Below are 12265 nucleotides of genomic sequence, written 5' to 3' on the forward strand. Positions count from 1 at the left end.
TTTATTCACAATGGGATTCTTACGAGAATAAAGATACCATAATGCAGCTCCCTAGTTTGTTAGGTCACCAATCTGGTCCAAAATGTGTTCAAAATAAATCTAAACATGGATTATGATACCACATAAAGCACATTTCTGCATGCAACATATAAAATACCTGTCAGTAAGTTGTTACATATTGATTGGTTTCCGCCATGAAAATGTATTTAATTGGGAATTGATATCACTGAACTTTATTGAAATAAATGTCAACAAAAGTATAAATTAAAAGTTGAAATGCCTTGTGTTGTTTTAGGATCCATCGGAGGGCCAGATTACAAGTGGCGTGCATTTTGTATTTTTATTGTAAATCTACAGTATATAACAATATATATCTGTATATACCGATATATCAATTCCTTTAATGATAGAAATCTATTTTACATTAACATTATTAGATAGAAAGATATATTTAATAATAGAAAGAAAAAAAAATTCTATGTAAAGAACATATGCATAACGCGATTTTTGTTTTGTGCTTTAAATCTAATGCGGTGCAGATGAGTGCACATGAAGAAATACAAATCTCAAAGCAAGTACATGAAATATTAAATATAAAGTATTAAAAAATAATAATAATTATTAAAAATTCTAATACATACTGTAATATATATATATATATATATATATATATATACACACACAGTATATTCTATGGATTATTTAGATTTATTTACAGTATGTATAATAATTTTTAATAATTATTATTAATATTTTTTTATATTTGATATTTCAAGAACGCGCTTTGAGATTTATAATTCTGTGATTGTGTTTTGAAATGGGAAAGGTCCCTTGAGCTTTAAGGCTATGATTATGGGATTTTAGCTGAAACACGTAAACCAAGCCAGCTGTCCGTCTGCTCCTTTATGTGAGTCGTCATGTGCTGTTATTCTTTTAATGTACTGGACTTTTTTATCAATGGTCCAGTGGTGCACTTTGTTTCTATGCTCTGTTCACAAAATACCACCCCAACTGCTTCAACAGATTGCATGACACCAGGCACCAATGGATGATGTCACCTTCCTCCAGCACAAACGCAAAAAGCTACAAGGAGTAGTGGAGATGACAGGGTTATTCGCAGTGGGTTTTGAGGCAGGCAACAAAAAGTAAACTGCCACGGAATGAAGAGTCAGCCTCCCTATGAAGAGATCCGGATCCGTGAGTCTCACCATGTGGGTCCCCTCAACCGCAGCAGGTCACAGAGCCGGTGAGTACACTTCTGAATGAGGGGTGCTGGTGTGGATATCTATTAAGAATACCTCCCTAATTGGAGTTTTTTTTTTTATTAGAGTCATTGCTGGTAACTTGGTGACACATTTTTTTAAAAAGAATTGATACTTTAATCTGATACATTTCAAAGGGCTAATTTGTATACTAAATGTAGACTACACAAAATGTGTACAGAAAAAGACAAAACGTTTTCTAGTTTAACAATTTAACTTAAAAAAAAAAAAATCCATCTTAGAGGGAAAGTCTAGTCAAAATTAAACTTTCATGAAAAGAACTGAGATAAAGGGGCAGTCTGCAAAGGCTTAGATACAAGGTAATCACAGTGGTAAAAAGTGTATTCATATAACAGTATTGGTTGTGCAAAACTGGGGAACGGGTAAAAAAGGGATTATCATTCTTTTTAAACAATAACAATTTTCAAGTAGACTGTCCATTTAAGTACATAACTTATATATTAAAGCAATACTCATTTGGGTTATGGCAAAGATAAAACCATGAGATTAAAATCCTCAATTTCATAAAACTTAGATATATACAATTATTAAACAGATAATTAGCAAATCTAGGTAAATATCCCCTATTGCTTTCCCCCCATAATTACTCTGTTACTAGTGCACCAGGGAACTCGGGGTAAGAAATGCAAATACGGTATTCAATATCTCACGGTTTTTGCTCCCAAGTACTGTTTTAAAAACAACAATCCACTTTATGGGGTACAATGTGGTCAGTCATAAATTTGCTAGCATCATTGCTTAAGCTTAGGAAGATCAACAATTAAGCCATTCTTAAACACATACATAATAAAACCTTACTGGGCAGCTCTTCAGGTAGTTCTACTTTTTGATACATTGAGACTCAAACATTCAGGAAATAGAGATTACACCTCACTAACATCCCCAAAATATACATTCCAGATTGGACTATATTTTGTTCACTCAAGCAGGTTTATCATTTGTTTTTCAGATAACATACTCTGATTATTCTACTGTGTTAAAATTTCTCTTTAGATGAGTGCACATTACTTTAAAGAGTCCTGCAAGACTTTCCATGTATGTCCAGAAAGCAATACAGTAGCACTCTATTTTCTTTAAAAAGTTATTTCCTTTATTGTGGTGACATGGAGTTCAGTATAAAATCCAATAGCAGCTACGTTTCGGGCTTGTTCATCCCTTAATCATGCTAAAAATGCTAATGTATCGTCCTCATTAAATAGCACCTGTGTGCTTCAAATTACCTCTTTCCGAGATCACCTTATCTTTATTTAAGATTCATTTATCACACAACACTGCCATCAAGTGGTTATTCTAATATTAGCATAAATATTTTTGCCATAAATTACCTACAGATTACAATTTAAAACAACAAAATTAACAACTAATCTTAATGTTTATTACAAAATAACAGTGCCTAAATTAGGTTAAGCTTATCAATAAATGTAAAAAATATTGCTCACACATCATAAAAACAAATGTAAATCGTAATTCCTTTTTAGTCCAACTAGAATCCCTAATTGTTGCATTCACGATACTTCTTTTTGTTTAAGCCTATATATATGTTCCTACTCTATCTGACAATGATGTGCGGGATCAAGACATAGCTAACACTCTAGCCTCGAAGATGGATAAATGAGCAGGCATTGGGGCATATTTATCAAGCTCTGTATGGAGCTTGATGCCCCGTGTTTCTGGCAAGCCTGCAGGCTCACCAGAAACAGCAGTTATGAAGCAGCGGTCACAAAGACCGCTGCTCCATAACCTGTCCGCCTGCTCTGAGCAGGCGGACACACATTGCCACAATACAACCCGATCGAGTACGATCGGGTTGATTGACACCCAACCTGCTGGCGGCCGATTGGCCACGAGTCTGCAGGGGGCGGCGTTGCACCAGCAGCTCTTGTGAGCTGCTGGTGCAATGCTGAATACGGCGAGCATATTGCTCGCCGTATTCAGCGAGGTCTGTCGGACCTGATCTGCACTGTCAGATCAGGTCCGACAGACCTTGATACATATGGGCCATTGCCTTGAAGCTACACAAGTAAGTTGACACATTAGCCTTAAAGCTTAAACTGTAAGTAGATCCTGTAAACTTGAAGCTTGATGAGTGAGCTCTAGCCTTCAAGCTTGAAAATTAAGATGACACTCTAGCCTTCAAGCTTGAAAAGTCAGCTGGCACTCTAGCCTTCAAGCTTGAAAGGTAATCTGACACTCTAGCCTTCAAGCTTGAAAAGTCAGCTGGCACTCTAGCCTTCAAGCTTGAAAAGTCAGCTGGCACTCTAGCCTTCAAGCTTGAAAGGTAATCTGACACTCTAGCCTTCAAGCTTGAAAAGTCAGCTGGCACTCTAGCCTTCAAGCTTGAAAAGTCAGCTGGTACTCTAGCCTTCAAGCTTGAAAGGTAATCTGACACTCTAGCCTTCAAGCTTGAAAAGTCAGCTGGCACTCTAGCCTTCAAGCTTGAAAAGTCAGCTGGCACTCTAGCCTTCAAGCTTGAAAGGTAATCTGACACTCTAGCCTTCAAGCTTGAAAAGTCAGCTGGCACTCTAGCCTTCAAGCTTGAAAAGTCAGCTGGCACTCTAGCCTTCAAGTTTAAACAGTAAGCAAACACCTAAGACGAAGCTTGGTGAGTGAGCTGAAACTCTTGATTTAAAGCTATGTAAGGGAGCTGATACTGTAGCCTCCAAGCTTGAACAGACTTTTAAGCTTTGAAGCTTGGTGAGTAAGTAGCCTTGAAGCTAGGAAAGTGTCTAGTCCTGAAGCTTGAACAATGAAAAGATACTCTATTAGTCAAACTTAAAAAGTTAGTAGACACTCTAGTCCTAAAGTTTGTAAAGTGAGCTAAAACTATTATTCAAGTTTGTAAAGTGAGTTGACACATTAGCCTTCAAGCTTAAAGGGGCAGTAAACCTAGCAAATAATGTTATATAATTCTGCACATACTGCAGAATTATATAACATTAGCTTAGCGTCAGCTTTGTAAAGCAAAGGGTTTGATAGATATTTTACAACGAAAACAGAATGCCGCTCCTGGTTCTACTGAGCGGGTCTGTTTTCTTCTCCTAAGTGCATCACGGGCACGCTGTCTAGTCACATCGTGCCCGATCGCGCTATTAAATTCAATGCAGCTCGCTCCCGCTCTGGTCTGGTAACGGGAGTGAGATACATTGAGTTTAATAGCGTGATTGGGCTGGCTGTGATTAGACAGCGTGCGCTTAGGAGAAGAAAACAGACCCGCTCAGTAGAACCAGGAGCGGCGTTCTGTTTTTGTTGTAAAATATGTATCTAACCCTTTGCTTTACAAAGCTGGCGCTAAGCTAATCTTATATAAATCTGCACCATGTGCAGAATTATATAACATTATTTTCTAGGTTTACTGCCCCTTTAAACAGTGAACAGACACTCTTATCTTTACCTTGGGAGTGAGCTGATACGCTAGCCTTGAAGCTAGGTGAGTGTCAGCTCAATCACAAAGCTTCTTGGCTAGAGTATTCTTTTATGTTTGGATAAAATGCAACCCCATTTGTAAATTTGGCTGCTAGTGCTGATCCAAAAAGTATCTTTACTTGCCATTAAACAGCCCTGTTTGCAAAGTTAAAGGAGTTGATTAAACTTCTTTGATTTTCAACTAGATCTCTTTATTTTCTTGACTATTGCATATACTTATTTGCATATTTTTACCAATACATAAATAATTGTATGTGTCGCTAATAATGTGACTTAAACTTAGATAAAATTGCTATCGGTGCAATTCTAGTGTGCATCAGAACTTAATATAATCTGATGTCATAATGAGTGCATGGAGTACATATTTGTCCCATCAAATTAAAGCAATTACTTTACTTACCGACTTCAGTTTTATGAATAGTTTGTGCATACAGCGCAGCAGCATACAAATATGATGCAGCACATGTTACATCTATTAGTGAATTCACGTAAAACAGATAGACTGAGAAAATTTCATTTTTCACTGATATAGTACAAAAAGTTCTGATTAAAAAAATAAATGTTACTCTAATGTAAATATTGCCTCTCTATAGCAATTCCATTAGATTTTCCATCTTAACCCTTTCTTACCGTTAGGACGTTCCATGCTGTCCTAACTGCGCTGGGCTGTAGTGCCATTAGGACGGCACAGAAAGTCCTAGCAGTTTGGCTGTCCTGAAGCCATAGCGGCTTGGTAAATGGGATCGCGAACTGGAGGGCGTGTCTAGCGTCATAGGTGCTCCCGCCTGACCAGATCCCATCATTGAAATCAAGCGATCTCATGAATGATCGCATGATTTCAATTTGTTTACATCGGAACTTAGTTCCAATGAAGACAATTTAGTCCTGGTGGGAAAAGGTTAAAATACTGCAATCATTTTTCTTTTTTACTTTAATATATTTGATTTTTATTTTTCTGTATGAATATGTGGAAAAGTCATTTATTTTTGTAAAACTACAATCTGGTCATAGGAATCTACCAAAAACTAATTCAGTTTTATTATAAAAATTCTTATCATACCTTTTACTCTTCTTGAGGTATATTGCAGGTTGTATGCGAAAAGCTGTTAGACTGTGACTTGGACCTTTGACTGTCCGTACATCATTTGACAAGCGAAGCTCTCCAAGGAGATCAAATGCTGCAAGTGAACATATTTTTAATTCCATGATTTAATTATATCAATTACACAGTAAAAACACTTAGTTTGACAACGTAGCTCAAGGTTCATCAAACCACGGGTCACAACAACATATTTACAGAGCCACCATCAGGAAGTGAAAGCATAGTTGCCAACAGTCCTGAATCTCCAGGGATAATCTGGGGATTTTGCTTTTCATCCTGGGACTTTATTGTCCCAGGAATTGTCCTGAAGACTCAAAATGTGTGGCCACTATGCATTGGCTGCAGCTCTGTGAAGTAATGTGAGCTTTTTAAGCAGCACGTCTCACCCCGACCCCTATGTCAAGGGCTTTAATTGTAAAGTTAAGGTTCTTTTTAGTACTGACTCGTCTGGGCATTCTGTCTGGGGGACCTCAATTAAAGAAGACTCCTATGGTGACAGTGTCAATGTCATAGTCATGAAAGCAATGGGTACATTAACCTGCAAGCACCTAAATATAATATTGGCATATTTGGTAATATTTTGTGAAGACAGCATTTAATAATAGTTTGCAATTAGATTTTAAGATAGATAATAAAAAATGTTGTTGTTTGGTGTTAATAAAGTTAGTGTTGTGAATGCTTTATGTGGCAGCATAACTCACTTACTTGGCCGGAAACTGGTGGGGGCCCAATCAATGGCTTTGAAAGGGGCCCCAAAATTTCTAATGGCTGCCTTGGGCATGTGTGTATTGTATGAGAGTGTGTGGTGTGTGTGTTATATGAGAGTGTTTGTGTCAGTGTTTTGTTGTATCAGAGTGTGTGTGGTGTGTGTTGATTGAGATTGTGAGTGGTGTGTGTGTTGAGAGTGTATGTGGTGTGTATGTTGCATGAAAGTCTGTGTGTGTATGTTGTATGAGAGTGTGGTATCCGTGTCTTATCTTTTATAACACTTCAAATTTGACTAAAATCAAGAATAAAGTATGCACACATTTTAGTCAATGTGCCAAATAAAAATGGGATCACAAAGACATGTGGTATCATTGTCTGGGTCTTGGGACAAAAAGTTTGAAGAACCCTGACATAGATTAATTAGATTTTTGGCCTAGATTCCACTTATACCTCTAATTTGTCCCTTAATATTTCCTACTCATCAAAAATTGGCAGTCATTTAAAAAAGAATTCAGATCCATCTGGTACGCAAATCATTTATGCTGTTAGTGCCTTTGATTAACAGTACCAAAACGTCTGTATTTAAAACTTGATCTAGAGAACATTGAGATATATCTAATTAAGCTGTTGTGCTCTTTTTGGTAAGCAGTAAGTTGTGTTAGTTTATGATTTGTAACTCAGTTATGCATAAAATAAAGGGGACAGTTAAGTTAAAATTAAACTTTCATGATAATTCAGTTTCAACAACTCTCTAGTATACTTCTATTATCAATTTTGTTTGCTTAGTTCTCCTGGTATCCTTTGTTGAATAGTAAACCAAGGTAGGCTGACAGGAATCTAGGAGTGTGCATGTATCTTCAGAATTCTATGGAAGCAGTGTTTGCAACTATTCATAATATTGCAATAAACATTGTTGCAAACACTGCTGCTAGATGGCTAAAGATGTGCTCACTCCTGCGATCTCTTACGTTTTCTCTGTAACAAACAATACCAAGAGAAAAAAAGCAAAATTGATAATAGAAGTCATTTGGAAATATTTTTTTTAATTAAACATTTTTTGATTGACATGCCAGGGTAAAATAAAAAACAAACACCGAAATTATGAGTTTTGCGGTAACAGGGGTGCGTTGCTAACGAGCATTTTCTTTTCACCGCTCACTTAAGACAACGCTGGTATTACAGGTTTTTTTACGGTAGCGGTGAACTGGCAAAACGTGCTTGTGCACGATTTCCCTATAGGAATCAATGGGGCAGAATCGGCTGAAAAAAAACATGCAAAAAAGCAGCGTTCAGCTTCTAACGCAGCCCCATTGATTCCTATGGGGAAACAAAAGTTATGTCTATACCTAACACCCTAACATGAACCCCGAGTCTAAACACCCCTAATCTTACACTTATTAACCCCTAATCTGCCACCCCTGACAACGCCGCCACCTACATTATCCCTATGAACCCCTAATCTGCTGCCCCCAACATCGCCGACACCTACTTTTTATTTATTAACCCCTAATCTCCCGCCCCCGATGTCGCCGCAACCTAACTACAATTATTAACCCCTAATCTGCCGCCACCATCGTCGCCGCTACTATATTAAATTTATTAACCCCTAAACCTAAGTCTAAACCTAACCCCCCCAACTTAAATATAATTTAAATAAAACGAAATAAAATAACTACAATTAAATAAATGAATCCTATTTAAAACGAAAGACCTGTAAAATAAACCCTACCCTAGCTACAATATAACTAATAGTTATATTTGTATCTATCTTAGGGTTTATATTTATTTTACAGGCAACTTTGTATTTATTTTAACTAGGTACAATAGTTATTAAATAGTTATTAACTATATAATAACTACCTAGTTAAAATAAAGACAAATATACCTGTAAAATAAATCCTAACCTAAATTACAATTACACCTAACACTACAATATCATTAAATTAATTACCTAAACTAACTACAATTAAATTAAATAAACTAAAGTACAAAAAACAAACACTAAATTACAGAAAATAAAAAAATAATTACAAGAATTTTAAACTAATTACACCTAATCTATCCCCCTAATAAAATAAAAAAGCCCCCCAAAATAATAAAAATCCCTACCCTATACTAAATTACAAATAGCCCTTAAAAGGGCTTTTTGCGGGGCATTGCCCAAAGTAATCAGCTCTTTTACCTGTAAAAAAAAATACAATACCCCCCCAACAGTAAAACCCACCACCCACACACCCAACCCTACTCTAAAACACACCCAATCCCCCCTTAATAAAACCTAACACTACCCCTTTGAAGATCACCCTACCGTGAGACGTCTTCACCCAGCCGGGCACAGGTGGTCCTCCAGAGGGTCAGAAGTCTTCATCCGATCCGGGCAGAAGAGGACCTCCAGACGGGCAGAAGTCTTCATCCAGGCGGCATCTTCTATCTTCATCCATCCGGAGCAGAGCTGGTCCATCTTGAAGCCAGCCGTAGCATTTATCCAGACTGACGACTACACGACGAATGACGGTTCCTTTAAATGATGTCATCCAAGATGGCGTCCCTTGAATTCCGCTTGGCTGATAGGATTCTATCAGCCAATCGGAATTAAGGTAGGAAAAATCCTATTGGCTGATCCAATCAGCCAATAGGATTGAGCTTGCATCTCAATTAGAAGATGTAAATGTTTACAAGACACTTCATACTAACCCCACCAAACACTTTCAAGAACTGTTGAAAGATTTACTTGATGATGGCCTTGAACAAGGGGTGATGGACTTGTCGACCTTCGAATACTTATATATTCATGAGCCGGTGACACCTATTTTCCACCACTTACCGAAGGTCCACAAGTCCATCACCAATGTTAAGGGCAGACCTATTGTTTCAGGGATAGGTTCTCTTTTTGAGAACCTGTCTAACTGGATAGAGTCCCTACTACAGCCACTTGTTTGCAAGTTACCCTCATATTTGAGGGATACCAAACATCTACTTAACTCACTGAAAGAAATTACCTGGAGGGAGGGGTATCATTGGCTCACCATTGATGTGGTGAGCCTGTACTCCTCCATACCACACAAATTTGGTTTATTGGCCATCAGAGAAATGATGGATCTCCTTAGTGATTATGAGGATTCTCTTAAAGAATTTATTGTTAGAACTGTTCACTTTCTGCTGACCCACAACTAATTTGAATTTGAGGGCATATTCTATCTGCAGAGACGTGGGACGGCTATGGGGGCCAAATTTGCCCCAGCATACGCCAACCTATTTACGTCTATGCAGATGGAAATCCTCACAGGGAGTCACTTGTAGGGTACAAACGCTATATCGACGACCTCCTGTTTGTATGGGTGGGGTCTAAAGCGGAGAGTGAGCAGTTCATAGCCTACCTCAACAACAATCAAGTGGGTCTAGAATTCACTTCTCACTTTGAAGAGAATAAGATTGACTATCTAGATCTAACACTTGAGGGAGATCCTAACAGGGTATACATATCCACCTCACTATATACCAAACCTATATCCACAAATTCCCTTTTGCATGCGAAGAGCTGCCACCCTAAGCATATGCATTATGGGGTGTCCAAAGGGGAAATGATAAGGATTAGACGTAATTGCTCTGATGACGATGCCTTTCTTAAGGAGAGTAGAATTTTGATTAATAAACTAAGAGCTAGAGGCTATCCAGAAAATAGCATCATGAGAGCTTATAATGACGTTAGAGTTATGCCTAGAGAAGAACTACTCAAACCTAAAATACAGAAAACAAAAAATAGGAGAAAGGAGAAAAGTTTAAGTCATGAGAATCAAACTGGAGGAGTCACTTTCGTGACTACCTATACCAAACAGTACAATAGTATTTGTAACATTATCAGAAAGAACTTATCAATTTTGAAAGCTGATAAAGTGTTAAAGAAAGTGGTAGAAGAGGGATGCCAGTTTGTATCTAAAAGGAATGTTACCATTGGTAATATGGTGTCCCCCAGTGTTCTGAAGAAACCTAAGAAGGGTAGTAGCTGGCTCACATGTAAAGGTCACTACAAGTGTGGCACACGTAGCTGTGTGGCATGCGACCTAACACAGACAAGTAAGGTCTTTCAATCTTCTAGTACCCAGAAGGTCTTTAATTGTGGTTTTTGCACAAATTGTAGATCAGACCATGCTATATATATGGTTACATGTACAGCCTGTGAGAAACAGTATATAGGATGTACCTCCAGAGAGACAAGTGTTAGGATTAAGGAACACCTATATGATATAGAGAAGAACAGGGCCACAACAGGAGTCTCAAAGCATTTCATATTTGAGCATGGGGGAGATACAAGTACATTCACCTGGATGATCATTGATCTAATAATGAAAAAGCCAAGAGGTGGCAATAGGGTACATGCCCTCTTCAGAAAGGAGGCCTATAGGATTTTTACGCTAAGGACGCGTAAACCAAATGGCCTAAATATAGATGGGGATATTATTAACTTCTGGGAGTAAATATGCAGTAGGATGGGTCATATATAGTAACTAGTCTAAGTAATTATGATAAATATACCTGTTACTTAATTTTCTCTCTATACTGAACTCCAACAGAAGTTATTATATGATGTCTCTCCATATATTTAATATTGATCACTAGCAGAAGCTAAATATCAAGGTGTAGTCTAAGCCTTTTCTTAAATAAAAGATGAGGATAACTATCTTGTATCTATGCATGTATAATACATTAATCTATCCACTATTGATGGTACAACAGATAAGTAGCACTAAATAAGACTACGATGGATCTTACGAAATAAATGTAATATTACAAGAAGAAAAGACACAACATAGATAATCAGGGGTTAATGGCACTGAAATTAAGTGTGCTTGCCTTTCATTACGTGACTGATAGTGCTGGTCTGCTGTCCCTTTAAGTCTCCATACATCAGTTTTCGGTGGGAAAAGTGGTAACCAATGAGAATGTGAGGGAGCGTATTTAAGCTCCACAGGTGCTAGTCAGATTAAGTCTATGAATAAGGCTAGATAGCCGAAACGCGTCAGACTGACGGATTTCCCACTGAACTTTTATGTTTTTACAATGTGTGCCGTGGATTTTAACTAAATTTGAATAAAGGAATATTTTAACTATTTGGAATGCGGTTATCGTTTGATCTTCATAAATTACAATTACACCTAACACTACAATATCATTAAATTAATTACCTAAACTAACTACAATTAAATTAAATAAACTAAAGTACAAAAAACAAACAAACACTAAATTACAGAAAATAAAAAAATAATTACAAGAATTTTAAACTAATTACACCTAATCTATCCCCCTAATAAAATAAAAAAGCCCCCCAAAATAATAAAAATCCCTACCCTATACTAAATTACAAATAGCCCTTAAAAGGGCTTTTTGCGAGGCATTGCCCAAAGTAATCAGCTCTTTTACCTGTAAAAAAAAATACAATACCCCCCAACAGTAAAACCCACCACCCACACACCCAACCCTACTATAAAACCCACCCAATCCCCCCTTAATAAAACCTAACACTACCCCTTTGAAGATCACCCTACCGTGAGACATCTTCACCCAGCCGGGCACAGGTGGTCCTCCAGAGGGTCAGAAGTCTTCATCCGATCCGGGCAGAAGAGGACCTCCAGACGGGCAGAAGTCTTCATCCAGGCGGCATCTTCTATCTTCATCCATCCGGAGCAGAGCTGGTCCATCTTGAAGCCAGCCGTAGCATTTATCCAGACTGACGACTACACGACGAATGACG

General features: G+C 37.6%; 1 protein-coding gene across 1 annotated transcript in view; it reads right to left on the minus strand.

Moving 5' to 3' along the window:
• LOC128656479 (collagen alpha-1(IX) chain-like) overlaps positions 1–12265 on the minus strand; it is a 117933-nt gene that overhangs the window by 85476 nt on the left and 20192 nt on the right. Inside the window, exon 3 of the mRNA XM_053710399.1 lies at positions 5767–5884. Within this exon, the coding sequence (XP_053566374.1) occupies positions 5767–5884 (118 nt within the window). The remainder of the gene's footprint in view (positions 1–5766; positions 5885–12265) is intronic.

Source organism: Bombina bombina, chromosome 4 (genome assembly GCF_027579735.1).
Source record: "Bombina bombina isolate aBomBom1 chromosome 4, aBomBom1.pri, whole genome shotgun sequence".
Taxonomy (NCBI): domain Eukaryota; kingdom Metazoa; phylum Chordata; class Amphibia; order Anura; family Bombinatoridae; genus Bombina; species Bombina bombina.